Raw genomic sequence first — 17,631 nt, 5'->3', positions numbered from 1 at the left:
TTAGCAGAGGTCATTGCGGGACCCCTGGCACAGCTTTACGAGCACTCATGGTGCTCTGGCAAGGTGCCAGAGGACTGGAAAAGGGCCAATGTGGTCTCCATTTTCAAAAAGGGGAGGAAGGAGGACCCAGGAAATTATAGGCCTGTTAGTCTTACCTCGGTCCTGGGGAAGCTCTTTGAGAAAATTATCCAGGTGCACATCTGCAAGGGGCAAGCAGGGGAGTGTATGCTTAGGGGCAACCAACATGCGTTCATTAGAGGCAGGTTCTGTCAGACCAACCTGGTGGCCTTCTATGACCAGGTCACAAAATCCTTGGATGCAGGTGTCGCAGTGGATGTAGTCTTTCTGGACTTTAGGAAGGCCTTCGACACAGTCTCTCACCCCATTCTCATTAAAAAAATTAGGAGATTGTAGTGTCGATGCCTACACAGTCAGATGGGTTGCCAATTTTCTGGAGGGCCACATCCAGAGAGTGTGGTGGATAGGTCATTTTCGACCTAGAGGGATGAGAGCAGGGGGGTCCCTCTGGGCCCGCATTGTTCAACATCTTCATCGGCGACTTGGACAAGGGGGTGAAAAGCACCTGTTCAAATTTGCAGATGACACTAAGATGTGGGGAGAAGTGGGCATGCTAGAAGAGAGGGACGGGCTGCAATTGGATCTGGACAGATTACATCCAGATCCCATAGGGATGGGCAGATGAGAATAAGATGGGATTCAATACTGACAAGTGCACCTAGGGAGAAAGAACCAGTAGCATACCTACAGGCTGGGGAACTCCCTTCTTGTCAGCACAGAGGCAGAAAAGGATCTTGGAGTCATTATAGACCAAGTCCAAGGAGGTGATCCTCCCCCTGTATATGACTTTGGTCAGGCTGCAGTTGGAGTACTGCATCCAGTTGTGGGCACCGCACTTCAGGAGGGATGTGGACAACATGAAGAGGGTCCAGAGGAGGGCCACTCACATGATCAGGGGCAGCAGGGCAGGCCCTACAAGAGAGGCTATGAGACCTGAACCTGTTCAGCCTCCACAAGAGAAGGCTGAGAGGGGATCTGGTGGCTGTCTATAAATTGGACCAGAGAGACCAGCAGGCAATGGGAGAATCCCTGTTCCCCCGAGCACTACTGAGAGTAATAAGGAATAACGGCCATAAGTTGATGGAGAGTAGATTCAGGCTAGATATCAGGAGGTGCTACTTCATAGTCAGGGCAGCTAGGATCTGAAACCAACTTCCAAGGGAAGTTCCTACCCTGGGGGTCTTCAAAAGGAGGCTAGATAGACACCTTGCCGGGGTCATTTGACCCCAGTACTCTTTCCTGCCCATGGTAGGGGTCGGACTGATCTGCTCAGGTCCCTTCTGACCCTACCAACTATGAAACTATGAACTGTAGCCACATGCCTGCAGTGGCTCAAGCCAGAAGCTGGGGGCTGCTAGAGCACACCTGCCAGCCACTGTCAAAGAGCAGGGAAGACAGAAGCTCTCCAAGACTTTTCCCCCCTCCCTCCTTGAGCAGAGGAGGCATGGCCAGGCCCAGCCCATACTCTGCCATAGAAGGGAGTGAGGGGGAAGGTACTGGCATTGAATTCATAAAAGCTTGAACAAGAATAGTTCTTTCTCTTCCAAACTATAAAATGAACAATTATGAACACAGCATGACCTGTGTGTTTTCATACTCTTCCTGCTGCCCCCCAAGGTCTCTGGGATTTGCAGTCCATAATCAGAACAGCAGGATTGTGCAGAGCTGCTCATCACTTCCTCTTTCTGCTTCTAGGTGCCTCTGGGATTTGTAGTACACACTCACAGCCAGCACTAAGTAAGCCAGCAGGGCAGCTCTGTACTCAGGGGGCAGGGGGAAGGTGAGTTTAACCCCCATCTCTGCCCCCAGACCCTAGTCAAGGTTTGCCTGTGGGGACCAGTGAGCCAGCCCTCACTGCTCCAGCTAGGGAGCAGAGGGGTGGGCTAGCCCTGCTTTCTGGAGTAGGCAGCACAGCCCAGCCCAGGGCTGCAAAGCATGCTGGGATGCTGGGGGACTGTGATTTAACTTGAACCAGGAAGGGGTCTGGGACAGAAGTTCCATAAACTGGTCTGACCCAAATCCATTAAGTCTGATACTACATTCAACCAGGTTCATCTCAAACCAGTTTCAGCCACTTTGAAACTGGTTTATACATAAAAATGTAGTTGGATTTTTTTTTCACAAAGTGCCCATGCCTCATTCCTTGATGTTATATCATTATTCACTCTATCGACAATATTCTTGAGACACTGTCCAGTATGACATGGTCCTTTTAATAAGAAGTTACGGTCACTAGCATGAAGAACTGCAAATTGGTCAAGAACTAATGCTTGACCAAGAAGAACATTTGTCAAAAGATGTGATGTGCCACAATAGTCTATGCAGATAAGTGTTCATAAAAAAAAATCTTTAGATATAGGCACAGAAAATGCTTTCACTTCATCTGTCTTTCAGTGTTTGCCAGGCTTTGTCCTCTGGCACACATCAGGGCAGAATTAAGCCCTCAAGGACAAAACCTGTTGCATGGAGAAACCTGCATATACATAAGCTTTGATCTAAGGGGTAAATCTGGAAAAACAGAACCCAAATGACCATGTCAACAGAAAGGTCATTCCTGCAGTGTGGAGGGTGTACAGGGCCTGCTTTCTTTCATTCTTTCCTCCCCCCCCCCCCGGCACCCTCCTTCTATCTTACCGTTTCAAGCTAGTGGAGCCAAGCATTGCACAGATTCCCTGGACATGCTCCCAACCTGCCTGCCATCCCTCTCCATGTATTTGAGCTCAGAGAATCACTAAAGAATTGTGTACCACAACCAACAGAGGTCTGAGTAGAAGAACCAACCCCCTGAGCAATCTGCAGCCTGTCTAGATCCCTTCCTATTCATTCCCTTCCCAGCAGAAAACATAAAACAGCCTTTTTTACTGCATTATTTGAAGAAGGGATTAGGATTTTCCAAACTTCCTATTTATGACTAAGCAAGCACAACTCAGGTTTTGTATCCTGCATTATAAAATAAAGAAGGATTTTCTTATTACTGCAAAAACTCCTACTGGAGGATATGCCTTCCTCCTTTACCAGTGCTATTATAGAAGCAGTATTATGGGAGGGTAACAGTAGGCCCTACAAAGTAACCAACCCAAGAACTCAAGTGCAGTCCGCTTCCCAAAGACTTGCTCATTACCAGTAAGAAACCTTCTATTTTCCTCAAAATACTTTACTAAGCAGTTTTTAAGTATCAGTTGAGCTGTGCTTCAATCCTCCTTTATTCAGTGGTGGTATAGGCTCTATTGGGGCTGTTTAATCTGATATATTTAAATATTGTTTTTTAAATTATCCATTATTTGCAACAGACTCTTTAAAAATATAAAAATATAATCCCTTTTCACTTATTCCTGTACATATACAAAATATTTAGAGCTTGAAATATTGGAAATAGTCTCTGCATCTAGTTTTGCTAGGTCCTACTTATATTATTATTTATTCTCAGCAACTCTGTTTCAACATCAGGTTATCAAGAATCTATCTTAAACACAATAGTTATTGCCCAAGTTATTCAAAAGGGGAACCATCAACAATGTCCGTAATCACACTACAAATGACTAACAAGTCTGCTCTTAAAATGTATATGGATAAAACACCTAGTAGACAGAGAAGAGACTATCTGATATGCCCCAGTTTTCTTTGATATAGGTTTCACTTCACTTTTAACATACATAAGATGTACAGTATGTTTTGTGCTGACAGGTTTTTGACTTCAAGCAAAGTATTAACAAAAGCCGCATTTTAGCTTGTCTTATCAAATTTCAAGACTTCTTTCAAAGGCACAGTTAAAATCCTACCTCTCTCTCTGTCCTGTACTTGGCAACGCAGAGCAGCTCTGTATTACTGATGCACAATTGGCATAGACTTCCGTGGCAAAACAGTCTGTTTGTAAGTTCTATATGAATAGCATGGTGTATTCTCTCTTGTAGGCAATTATGAGACGAAATCTCACTTTAAAAATATTCTTATACTCCCATTAAAGGAAGAACTAAAACCTATAATCTGTGTTTCATAAGCCTTGGCCTTGATATTATCCTTGACTGTCTCTCACAGACCTCGCATTTGTGCCAAAACAGTCAATTCAAACTCTGTTAATAAATAATTGACATCTTTCCCACTGTGCCCACAATTTTGCACTTATGTGCATTTTATCAGTATTCCATACGTTTCTGCTCATATGAACAGTCCAGCTCCTCTCTTAGTATTGCCAGTTCTTCATTCCCGATGGGAGAATACACAACGTTGCATATACCATAGGTATATCCAAACATTTCCCATATTCCCCTTTGTATATCAGGGTGATTTCCCCACAGAATATTTTTTGGGATGCAAAATTGCTTATGGCAACTGTTTTAACATATTTCACTGGACCTTTTACACACTGACCAATCTAAAAGTATACTCCTTGAGGTGATCAAACTATATAAGGGAGACTGTGAAACTTGGAGAAAATGCACTACTTTCAAAAGCTAGCTGCACCCTTGTCAAGTGTACACACATCATTCTTCACACTTATTCTCCATCTACAAAAACACTGCTCTATTTTAAGAGTTCTTATTCTTTGGGAAACAGAAATTAAAGAAAATGAATGCCACCTGCTCAAAGCCATTCTAATATAATACTATGTTATTACATTATTACTCTATTTCCATTACTACTATATATCAGATGTCTCCAATGTGTTTGAGTGGGCACAGAATTGAAGTGCATAAATATATTGTTAATTAATGCTGTAAAATTTCCCACAGTCTGTGCAAAATAAAACATTTTAAAAGAACTGCAACACCACAGTTTGCACTCCTTGATCACTACAACTGCCTCATTAATCTCATGTACCTATGTGCAGTAAATACATAGTACAACTACAGACTAAAAATCAATAAAACCTTTAACAAGGTTTAATTTGATTCTACAAGGACAATTATCATAATCCAACTCTGCTTTCTCACATTCTACTGGCAATTTTTCTCAGCTCTAACTTTTGTTTTCCATGTTACAACTGAGCACGCTGCTATAATACCAGTTCAAAAACCATTTGTAACAGCACAGCAATTTCTCAGAAGTTGCTAGTTTGACAGGGTGTTGCTTTAGAAATGCATAGAAATTATTAGATTAAATTACAAATGAGGGACACCGTGGTAGGTCACCATTACTGGAACGTTTATGTATATTCAGCTGAGCATTCATTTTAATTTTTGTCCCTTACCAAATGAAGCTTCATTGGGTAACGAATGGAAGTAAAGGCACCTGGCTAACATCCATAAACTTTTATTGTGTTCCTTAAACTATTGTTTTAATATCAGCAAAACGGTTTGTAATAGCACCTAAAACCTGTTATAATGCATTTTTCCCCATGCTTTCTAACAACTTCATTAAAGACAGTGACTTTGTACAGAAATCTTCTCTAAGGAATAGAACCTGTAGATTTTCCATTTTTACTCTCCGTTTCATCGCATCTCGTACTGAACTTCTCATACTGAGCATCAATTAGGCTTAGGCCTGGTCAGCAAACAAATGCAGGCATATCCACAGAAAATCTCAGTGTTACAGGAATTAGTGGCCATGAGTTAACAGGCACTACTGATTCCAGGTATTTTTCTAGTGAAGAATGTATCTTCCTAAAGATAGACGCAGAAAATTTCTAAGATTCTTGTCCATAAAACTACAGCTGTTTTGATCCAATACCAGAATCAGATTCCAATGTGGGTAATTACATTATGCATACCTAATTCTTCATTGGTATTCTTAACTTCCTGTCTACAACACTTCAGATGGCAAAACACTGTTTAAGAGCAGAAAACATCACATAAAGTGACCAGATTTCAGAAAATGAAACAGTCCCACATACCAATACAAGGACCTTAGTGTTCTTCCAGGTGAGAAGTGTGATAAAAGTGCCATACATATAGTGTTAAACTATTGTAACACAGGCCTGCTCAATTTCCTCACAACCATTCTTACCCAAATATCTACACTCCTCTGAAGCAACACAATATTTTTTTTTTCTAGGGACTGGGTCAAAAACTATGACTTCACCCCTACTATTAAAACACAAATCATTCCATGGAAATACTGCACCAAGTCCTCAGTAGCCTTCGTGAATTTGGGGCTCTATGATTCGTGTTCTCAGAAGGGAGTTCAGAAGCAGAAAATGCAGGTACATTTGGCAAACCTGCCACACATGCTCATAGACCAGCTATATCCTTATGCATTCAGACTGCTGTGAGGAGCAAATGCAGCATCAGCAACTTTACGGAGAAAAAGGAAATGGTAGCAGCTAATCTCACAAAAACAGAAGGCCAAGGAAAGATCAGAATTTTGGTCCCAAGTTCTTGCATCTAGGGACCCTCTTCAAAACGACCACATGTAACTATCAACATAACTTACAACCTGTCACCCCAGCACCCCCAGGCCATCATTAGCTGCTAGTCCAGGCACCGACACTCCCAGAGCCTTTAGCAAGATAAACATGTTTCTGACTTCCCAGACACATGCTTATCACAGCCTGAACTACCATGCCTACCCACTAGTCACACCACTGCTTAAGGAATGATGTGTGGGGAAAAATCAGTGATGCTCACCCATAAAAAATATCACAAAAGAAGCTGCACAAGACTTGACAGCTATTAAGTTGACAGGTGTTTTCTAAAGTGAGTCTGAATTATTTGCAGGTGAAAACCCAACGCTGCTTCCTATAACAAAAATGGACATCTTTCTTTTTCAGTTGGAAGGAAAGAAAATAAACAAACCGCACAGCCAGGCTAGATGGATTTTTAAAAGCGCTAAATGACGAAGAGCAGGTGAAACATGAAAAAATGCAGGGAAAGGAGTTGGAAAAATAGCATAGAAAGATCATTTAAACTGAACAGCAGGAAGACATGCCAAGGTAGAGAGAAGAACCTCCATTGTTCGAGACACTAAAACTCAACCTGACAAAACATTCATGTGTCTGCATAGACATAAGAACAAGCTATGTCACACCAGTGGATCTTTTCCATTACTACTTACCAAATTCAATATAAGCAAAAAAGTACCAGAGCAAAGCCTTTTAGACACTTCCTAAATTTACTAAAAAACAGTGAAGACATGCTAATTAGTGTGTTGCCCAAAACAGTAATTTAACAGTCAAAAATTAGTCAACAGCAACAAAGCTTTAGACTTGAAATTCAGTTTTACCTGCCCTACTCTTGCACATTATTTATCCATCTTTTACTGACAATATTTTAAAATATACTAGTGGCAGGTATCTGTCCCTAAAATTCTTTCAGTCCTTAGCTTTTGGACCTATTATCCTGCAGCCATAGGAAACTCAGAAATCTCTGTCTCAAGATCCCTTTGGGATGGGTGGATTATTACAGCCATCATGGTAATGAAATCGTTTTAAAGGTGGTTTTAGAAATTTAGGCTAGAATCTCTTCTCTCTCATGCTGGTGTCAATCCAAGCTAAATCCATTAATGCCAATGGAGTTAATCCACATTTTTCCCAAAGCAAATGTCTGTATGGTGGGAAACAAACAATAGAGAATTAGACAAGTTCCAAATGCTGAAATCATTCTACTTCTCAATTGCAGATATATAATCAGAGTTAAAATAATCATGCTGCCTGTTAAACTTTGCTACATAATAAAATGTGTTTTTATTTAGTAATATTATTGCATTTGGTTGAATAATAACATACCAGTTTATGAGCCACAGAGATACTTCTCAAGTGGATCAAGTAAGAGACTAGGTTACAGTTTATGGAAATCAGGGAACTGCACCGTCCCTAAGAGAACACCACCGCAGCAGTGTTATTGCTCTTACACTGCAAGAGTTCAAGTTGGTGAGATGCTCTTTAAAAGGGTTCACAGTACATTTATTGAAAAAGGTGAGCAGCAGGCCTATATTAAAAATAGTGCTTGCAGAAAAACACTTACAATGAAGGTACTCTGAAATGTAAGGAAGACTACATTAAAATAAAATTTAAAAATATATATCCATAGTATCTTCTCTATCACACTTAAGAAATATTTTTATGTTACACACACATAGTCAGTGTTATTTGACAGTACAATCCAATTGCTCACAAAGAAGTCCAAAGAGGGGGGGAAAAAAAGAGGAAATACTTAGAGTTAACTAGTGACAACCGTTCCTCAGGAAGATCCTAGAAAATGGCAGAAAAGTGTGCGTCTAACATCCCTGCAGGTTTCTGTTTATAAAAATATAATGAACATCACAAAAAACATTTAGTACAATGTCCTCCAGCAATACAAATGCTGTCTTTAAAATCTGAAACTTTCCTAAACTGGTATTTTAGGGAAAGTCACTGGGGGATATGAATGAGAGCATGCATTAAAACATATTTCAGACCCACCTCATCATTAGGAAAGAAGTCTGGGCTTTTTTTTTTTCCTACTTATTCACCTTGAAGGAATCAGAGTAACAGCCAGAAGAGAGACTATTTTGTTCACTGGTCTCATCTGACTGTAGAACGAAGAAAACAAAGATACTGGCTCCTCTTTTTCCCCCCAGATGCTCAATTTGTAATGTTTTTAATGCCAATTATACTCTACCACTTCTGCTTCTCCATGGAAGCAACTGTCATAGTTACCCCAAGAATATTAAGTGACTGCAAATGGAAGGAAATGTAATTCTCAATAAGGGTTAGGAAGCAGGGCAAAAAACCCTTTCTTTAGGAATACATGAAGTGCATTGTAAAAACATCCGAGAACCCCAACCAAGAACCATACATGGATCAGCATTTAACCTACTGGAAAATGACTCCTCTTGGGTAAATTAATGACTAGTGTAGGTGGTAACATCTTTATTTGGGAAAACTGTCTGTCTTTTTCAGCTGTTGGCCACTTTTTCAGTCTCCTATGTCATCACTTTTCCACTAGAGGCTTCAGTACCAGGCCATAGGTAGTTTACAGTGTTTATATAACAATAATTCTGTTTTTAAAAAATTTAATAATTGAACAATATATTATACATTCCCATCCATTAGCATGGTTTTGAAAAAAACAAATAAAGAAATAAAACTATTCAGGGATCTGGCACATCAGATACATTTATGTTATCTAAAAACAGAATATTTCAAATTGTGAAGGCTACAGCAATTAAAACTGCAATTAAGAACGTAGTCTTTCCTTTGTAAGTCTCATCCCTTCAAACCTTTACTTTCTCCATTACTTCAGTTTGTACAACCAGTTTAGCTCTGGGGCATCAAGCAGTTTTGCAGGAGTAGCAGCTAATAAAATAGATGTATATAAAACAAGTATGTCTGTTGTCTTAATAACTTCACTGATTTAAAAATCTACAAATACCTTCTTGAGTAACAGTCCCACATCCCAGTTTGCCAGAGTGTCTTGGACTGGCTGGCACAAGTTAAAGAGTAAGGACCTAAGATCAGCTTATGGCCTGAACAAACACATCAACACATGATCTGAAATGTCTCTGTTATAAAGATTCTTCTTTTCCCTTGCACTTACACCTATACTATTTGTGCACCATCAGGTCAACCCAATGTCAAAGGAAATCCCACGTTCTACTTATTCTCTGCATATTAAAAAAAAAAGGGCCTGAAATAAACTTCAAAGAAGAAAAATGACAATGGGGTCGTTTTCACCCAAATCTTCATCTAGTCCTCCTTTCAACCAGACTAAACAGGGTAATGACAAGCCTATGCTGTTTTCCTGCAGTTCCCGACCTTCATGGTTTAAAGGTTAGAAAGGCATGATCACCTAGCGCCTTGGTCAATTTGTTTCCAGTACTGTCATTTATGCAATATTGCTACTGAGTGCCAGCTCCAATTTGCTCAGTGTTTGCGCTCGAGGAGCAGACTTGTATTTTCTGCCAGGCTCATTACATCATCTGAAAACCCAAAACATCTCTTTTTTTTCCTCCCCAATCCCCCCCAGTCTGAGTGCACAGCTGATTGCCCTGGAAAAGCACAAACTCAGGCTAATGTTAAAAGACTGGAAAGAGGCAATTTCTAGGAGCTTTTGCTGCTTGCCAAGGCTGCCTCCATCACTGACCTTCGGGGTTTGGTTTGGTTTTGTTTTCCCCTCATTCCCACTGTTACATAACCCGGTGCTTGCGTGCAGTGTGTGCGCCTTGAACTCCCCTCCTATTTAATCCCAGGGGGAGAAGGGACATGTGGGTCAGCAGGTTACCAGTATCAAAGCCGAAGCCACTCGGGTCGCCCTCAAAACTGGAAATGCAAATCACCGTCCCCCCCCCCCAACACACACACCTTTCCATGCATCAACCGCCGCCACCCCTCCCCTCACCGGGGGCTGTAAAAGTTAGGGAAGATGCAAGCCCAGGCTGCCCCCCGGTCCCGGTCCCGGTCCCGTCCCAGCCGGCGGGGAGCGGGGCTGGACCAGGGCTAGAGGTTGTGTAACACCCCGCGTCCCGCGCCGGGCGGGCAGGGAAGCCCTCGGCATGTGAAGGCGATTTGCTCCAGTGTTTCTCATTAACCGCCTTACATAAGCGGCTGGCACGGCCCCGCCGCCGTCTCCCCGCGGCAGCGGCTCGGCACCGGCTGTCGCGGGAGGCCGCGGCGGGCTCGTACTGTACTGCGCGCCCCGAGTGGGAAGCCGCCTCGAAGGGGGGTGTGGCCAAAATGGGGAAAATACTGTAAAACACAGGGCGGCACATCATCAGCCATATTCCGCCGACAGCCCGAGCCAGGCGGCGGGAGGGGGCCGCTCCCCGCCAGGGCCCCCTGGGCGCGACTACGGCCGCTCGCCCGCGTATTTCCTCCGCGGCAGCAGCGACGTAGCGGTCGTGCACACGCCGCGGCTCCAGGTGTGCACAAGCGGCAGCGCCGCGCACCGGGCGCGTGCAGCCCCGCCTCCAGCCCGTGGGTCCCCGCCTCGCCGCGCCGCGCCGCGCCGCCAGGGCTCGCCTCTCCGGCGTGCGGGCGCGGGGCGAGCCGCCCCGGCCCCCCGCCCGGGGCGCAGGCGCTCGCCCGCCCCGGCTCCGGGGGCAGCCCGGCGGCTCGCAAAGTTAGTTTCCCCGGGCCCCGGCTCCCGCCGGCGCGGCCCCGGCGCCCCACGCCCCCCGCGCGCGGCAGCTGGAAAAGTTTGCGCGGCGCCGGGGGCCGTCCGCGCCCGCCGCCCGGCTGCCCTACCTCTGCCGCCGCCGCCGCCGCCGCCGCCGGAGTAGCTCTGCCTGCGCGCGGGGGCCGGCGCCTCGCCTTTCCGCGACGGCTCCAGGCTGGCCGCGGGGTCCCTGGCGCCGGCGGCCGCCTCGGAGACGCTGCTGCCCGGCTCGCTGGCGGCTGGGTCGGGGGCTGCCGGAGCGGACTCCATGTTTTTCCCAATGTAGATCGCTTGGAGATGGCGAGCTCCTACACTCCCTCTATCTTCTGTTTCCAGCGCGACTCTATGGTAGGAGGCAGAAGGGAGAGAGCGAGTCTGATCCAGATGGGATGCGAGCGTGTCTGGCTGTGACCACAAGCAGCGCTAGCGAGAGCTCCTCGCCCCCCCGCGCTCCCTCCGCAGCTGCCCGGGGCAGGGGGAGCGGCTCCCGGCGCGGACCCGCCGCCCGGGCTGCCGGGGACGGAGCCGCCGGCTCGGGGCTGGGCGAGCCGAGCCGCGGGGAAGCCGGCTCTGCTGCTGCCCCCCGACCTCTGCCCGGGCAGGTGGCAGCGGCAGGACGTGAGGAGGAACCCGGCCACGGCCTTCCCACGGCAGCGAGAAGGGCTTTGGCAGCCCCCTTGGCAAGCGCAGGGGCGGCAGCTCCTGAGGAGGATGCTAGGGCAGAGGGTGCAAAGCAAGGGGATGGGGGAAGGGCCCTCCGCCACCCCGGCCTCGCACTAGCGGAGGGAGGTCTTTGTGGGGCCCCTTCCTTGGGGTCACCCGCTCCCGACCCCTGGCTGAAAAGAAACGTCACGGGGCAGACTCGGCTTTCCCGCGCGGAGGTACTGCGCGAGCAGCAGGGCTGCCTGACCTGCTGGGTGTCACCGCTCAGCTGCCCTGTGAGCGGGCAAAACCTGACACCAGGTCGGAGGACTGTCTGCAAGGCCCTCTCCAATGATGTCCCCTTTGGTGCTGGGAGCCAGAAGACCTTGGGCTCTCTGACTGAAATCTTCCTGACCGATTTTACAGATCTAGGTCTCCTAGCCCTATCCCTGAAAACAGGTAACTGGAAGCCAGTAATGGACCCAGGAAGAGGACAAGGGATGTGCAGCCCCTTACTTTGGCTGTGCCAGGCATGTGCAGTGAGCTCTGAGCTCAGTGCTTAGTCTGGCCAGAGACTCTGATTTTGCCAGGCTTCAGAGCCCAAGGGCTGAATGCTGCTACTGTTTGCCCTTTCTCTCCTTCCCCTTCTCCTCCCCATCCCTGCTGAATGCCGCAGAAGGGGAAAGGAGGGGCCAAGTGACAGTGCTGCACCCCTGGACGCTGTGAAAGCAGGGGCTCCAGGCAGATGCCATGCAGCGCTCATGTGCAACAGATAACCAGGGATACAACTGTGTCACTGCACCTGTTCTAGATCTGCCACTGCAGGAGGCAGATATCACTCATTCTATTTTATTACAAGGTAACAGAAGTTTCACAAAATCACATTAGAAAGAGCTGGAATCAGAACACACACCTCTAATTTAATAGCCGAAAAGTCTTACAAACTGCATGCACCAAACCTGCGTGCCTAGCTACTAACCTGTAAACATTGTTTAATGACTAGATCATACGCTGCATCTGGGGTAGGAAGAAAATCTAGTCTGCCCGACAGCCAGCATTTCACTGCCATGTAGCACATAGTTGTGAAACACACCAACTGTTACATTTGTCTCTAAGGGCTGGGCCATAAATTGTATAATATCCTGCTGTGCCATTATTTGTACCTTTCTCTCAAGTGCAAAGAAGTATTCTGGGTACCAACTGTCTATGTAGGAAAAAATGATCAAATAATTACTATCCCAATGCATAAATACAGTGGTGCTGTGTGAATCATAGATGATAGATTGTATTAGTAGGAGACTGAAAGCAGCATTAAAAGATTTTTCCTTTATAATTGGAGACTGTAAATTCCAGAAGGTCAGAATTTGATTTAGTAGTTATGGCTTTGAATAGAAAATAGTATTCAGGCTAAATGTTCAGGTACTTGGGGAGCAGCTGTCCCAAGTTACTGCTACAAAAGGCCCCAAAGCTCTTCACCCCTACCATCAGTTTGAAGTCCTCTCGGTGTAGGCTGAGACATTAAGCGACCCCACTGATGTGAGATTGGTGGATTTGAGTTGCAGTTCTCTGCCTCACAAACACTTTCCCTTGCTTTTCAATAACTGGCAGACTCAGAAGAGAGGCCAAGAACTATATAAGCCTTAGAAACTGAACTCCTGGTTACCCTGACAGAATTCTTCCCCTCCTCCCAGATTTGGATTGAGGCAGGCTGACCAGGCAGCATGTGTTGGGAAGCTTGCCCGGTTAATAAAAAGAGGACTTCATTCCCCAAGGCTGTCAAACCAATGCCTTTCACAAGCATTAGGAACAATGGAACTACTTGCAGGAGAAAGGCTCGCTCCTCTGAATGTGTGCAGGACCTGATGCTTCTGGAATTCCAGATGCTTTGAATGATCTGAGATTTACCTTTGTTGTTGTTTTTCTCTCTGCACTTCCAAAGGTTTACAGAGATTTCATGTCCTAACCTTAATTATGCATAATAATTTGTCGGGGGGGGGGCTGCTTGCAAAACTGTACAGATTTTTAAAACTATTTTCCCCATTTTGCTAGGAAAAAGGGAGAGAGTGAGACAACAAAGGCTCTGACAGGGCAACGGACAACAGAGTTTGCTTTTAGAAATGAGTGTGTATTCAAAAGATAAAAATAATACAAGACAAAGAAGAGAAAGTACGTGTGTCTGTCTGTAGCAGGGATTTGACTCCATGCAAGAGAGAGAATTAAAACTAAGTCTCCCAATAACCTCTCCTCTCCATAGCTCGGGAGCAGTAAGGAATAGCTAAGGCAGAGCTACAGCCTCAAGTAATACATCTCAAAGGGCAACATCAATTTACTGGAGTGTTTCAACAGCACCCACGCAACAAGCAGATAAAACAGCTCTACCTTATGTCAAAATAGAGAGAAAAACCTCTGGAGAACCTGAATTCATTGTTAGAGAAACAACACTGTTGTTTTAAATCATGGAGGTGAACCCTTATGGCTGGTACGTCTATAGTGAAGTAGAACTTGCAGCCGACTCTGCTAGTTCCACAGGATAAGTGCTGAACCCTTACAACCCTTACAAGCTGCTTACTCATATGCATCCAGAAATCTCGAAGTTTGTGGATACTGTTGTTTGTTTATTCATGCAATGTATATGCTACCCTTCCCAACAGACACTTACAGCAACTTACAGGAAGTTTATGGTTTACCCCTCTAGAAACAAACTTTGCAAAAGGTTCCAAAATCAGTTATTCTTTAATTTAGACAGCACAAGAAATACACAGATCTAGACAAAACAAGAAATACCTACAAGGCTATTCCTGCTTTGGTTTCCTAACCACTTTGGTCCTGCCAGGATTCCAATTCCTCTCTCTTTGTGGCTTCTCTGGAACAATGAGTTACTCTCTTCCGTTTAGCTTCCCTTAATCTTGGCTGATTCACATGGTCCCTTCTCCCTCCTTCCCTCCTAAAGCTGGAGTCTTTGTTCCTTTCTCCTTCCCAACCTTCCTTGTAAATCCCTCTGAGTTGTTAAGTACTAGCACCAATACCGGGTTTGCTTGGCTTCTGGGGAAAGTCTACCCCTTCAAACCTTAACTATCTGCAGAGAGGTTGAAGAAAACTGGTTTCATCTAGGATGTCCTTACTTTCAGAGATTTATTCATAAACAGATAGTCTTTAACAATCTATCTAATCACTGGCTGACATGCAAACAGTATTCCCATATCCCTTAGCACAAGAAGGTAAGAACCCAGTGAAATAATCATACAAAGACATGATATAGACAGTGTGAACTGTAATTCCTAAATTTTATGTTCCCTGATCAGTCATCATAACACAGCAAATACTGGATCGGACCACAAGGAAATATGTCAGGATCATGGAAATAGATTATTGCTAAACTCTGCTCCCTTACTGGGCAGCTATCAAGAATTACTTACAGGGGGCATCTACACGTACATTAATGTGCAGTAGCCAAGACTAATGCGCTGTACCAACAGTGCATGATCTTTTTGTCACACTTAATGCACATTAGCATGCTTTTTCCCATTACATGCTAATGTGCAGTAGAATTAGTCTACTGTGCATTAAGCATCTCATGTATGCACCCATGGATCTTTAAAACAAGCAGGCAGCTGAGCCCACTTTACTACCTCACATACAAGGCTAGTGGGGAAACTTTCAGCCTCATAATCATAGCATGTATCCCCAGAATCCTTTTATGAAACTGTCTTTGTGTTCCCACATCTTTTCTGACCAAAACAGTAACTACTCAAGTAGAAGTTAGTTGCAACTTCAGTCAGCGACCAAGGAAAGCTTAAATATCCCCTAGGTGTTTTGAAACAGAGGATGGCTAGGGACAGAAATTACACATAAAGCAGTATAAGTGATTGGAAACCAATTCAAATCTAAAACAACAGAACTTCAGTCTATATAAACCACTTTCAAAATGGCTAAAACCAGTTTAAGGTAAACCTGAGTAGATGTAGTATCAGACTTAACTGATTTAAGTTAAATCAGTTTATAGAACTTCTGTCCCAGATCCTCTCCAGATTCAAGTTAAGTTACAATCCCACAGCATCCCAGGATCCTTTGCACCTCCCCTGAACAACCCCTCCCCCCACCCAAAGCCTACCCCCAGGATGGGCAGGCTGGCCTTGGCCAAAGCTGTCTGCTTCAGCTGAACAGGAGGCATGATCTAGCCTCTGGCTTCTGGCCTGGGCCACTGCAGGCATGCGGCTGCATTTCTGGACTCAAAAGTAAATGTCTGTTCACTCACTTATTAGTTCAATCTACGCAGCTTAGACTAACCTGTGAAGACTGAATTGATTCAGCCTTGGGTTTTTTGACTGTTGTACTTAGCCGATGGGGCTAAGTCTGGTGTGATACAACTGAGGCTGATAGGACCAGTATTCTACCTCAAGTTTAGTCAAGATTATTATGAACAACTAAAAAGCCCATTGGGTTTCCTGTAGCAGTAGTACCGGCAGCACTAGATATTCAGGACCACTATGTAAAGAAGCACTAAGGAAAGGGCACAGACATTTTAATATCTATGCACTTAATTCTCTAACAAGGCTTAATCAGAAGGCCCAGATGTGGCCTTTGATCTATGCAACTCCTACTTATATATACTTATCTTCACTGCACCTTATCATACATTGAACCTCAATCTTTCAGCCAACTGCCACCACCACCTTTTAATCTGTGGTCCTTCATAATTCTCATGAAACTGAACCTTGACAGAAAAAAACAGGCCAGTTAAAATGGTGACCCTTACTTCCTTTCTGTGGTCATCCTGGAAGGATGCCTCAGTAACTGCTGGAGAAGCTAGATGTCAAGGACTGGCAGAAAGTAGTAGAAAGAAGTTGTTTCAGTGTCATAGGAGAGGGACACCTGATTGGTCTTCAAATAAGTCAGTTACTCTAAGACCTATATTTTAATTTGTATTGCAGATTTTAATATACATGCATTTATATTTTCCTTTTTAAAATAAATACTTAAATTGTGTTTAAATATCTTTGCTTCTATATTCACAGGCATATATTTTAATGAGTGACAGAACTTAATTGAAGTTGTTTTGCTGGTTAAATTTGCTATTACATTTAAAACAGCATGGTGAGATATGGCATCCATTCAAAATACATGCCACTTGTGTGTTCCTAAAGTCAACATCAGGACTACCTACTCACTAATCTCTACAAAACATTCAGGGTATATGTATGCATATACATTATAAAATACTGAACACGTGCTTTAGAATGAAGAAGAAAAAGTAAGAAAAAATGGATGAACAATGAGAGGGAGTATGACATACATTTTGACTAAATGATTAGATTAATGCACATAATTCCTGTGTGTGTTTATACATATATACAAGTAATGTCATATAAAAATTAATGTATTCAAATAATGGATGCAGATTTTTCATGCCGTTTCTCTCCTCCTCCATCCTATTCACAGCATCTGACAACTAAGTTGTTGTCTATAGAAACTTATGCGAGCATGCGTCTGAACCAGTTAGTCTCTAAGAGCGCATCCCCATGAGCGTGCACATGAAGTTTGCAGTACTGCTAACCCATCTGTGGTGCTGCAAACCACACGCGCAGACACATGTTCACGGCACAGCTAGTTTACAACACAGTGGGGTGTTTTAGCATCACAAAATCCTGATGTAAAAAAACCCACACACACCAAAAAAGGGGTGTTGTGCATACGACATCTAAAGCTGGAGCTATGCTTTGGCTGCCGGCCAGGCTGCAGGCACCTGGGTTGCCACAGCTGCAGCTTCAGGAAGCCCCCAGGACCCCAGGTAAGGCTTCTGAGGCCAACCCAGGTGCTGGCCCCAGCCTCCCCTACCTGACCCAGGGCAATTTGCCACATGCATGGAGGGGCATGCCGGGGATCAACTAGCAGTAGCACAAAT

The 17,631-nt window shown here is 44.6% G+C and overlaps 1 protein-coding gene across 3 annotated transcripts in view; it reads right to left on the bottom strand.

Annotated features, from left to right (window-relative positions):
• RORA (RAR related orphan receptor A) overlaps positions 1-11,430 on the bottom strand; it is a 616,778-nt gene extending 605,348 nt beyond the window's left edge. For 2 of the 3 annotated variants that reach the window (XM_090029400.1, XM_090029402.1), the window contains exon 1: positions 11,177-11,430. In XM_090029400.1, the coding sequence (XP_089885526.1) occupies positions 11,177-11,357 (181 nt within the window). In that variant the 5' untranslated portion in view covers positions 11,358-11,430. The remainder of the gene's footprint in view (positions 1-11,176) is intronic. The other variant, XM_090029403.1, reaches the window with a different exon arrangement.
• Between the last annotated feature and the right edge of the window lie 6,201 nt (positions 11,431-17,631).

Source organism: Crocodylus siamensis, chromosome 15 (assembly GCF_052110815.1).
Source record: "Crocodylus siamensis isolate JL-2025a chromosome 15, ASM5211081v1, whole genome shotgun sequence".
NCBI lineage: Eukaryota > Metazoa > Chordata > Crocodylia > Crocodylidae > Crocodylus > Crocodylus siamensis.
The sequence above is the reverse complement of the archived record's forward strand: the minus strand, read 5'-3'. Positions and strand labels throughout refer to the sequence as shown.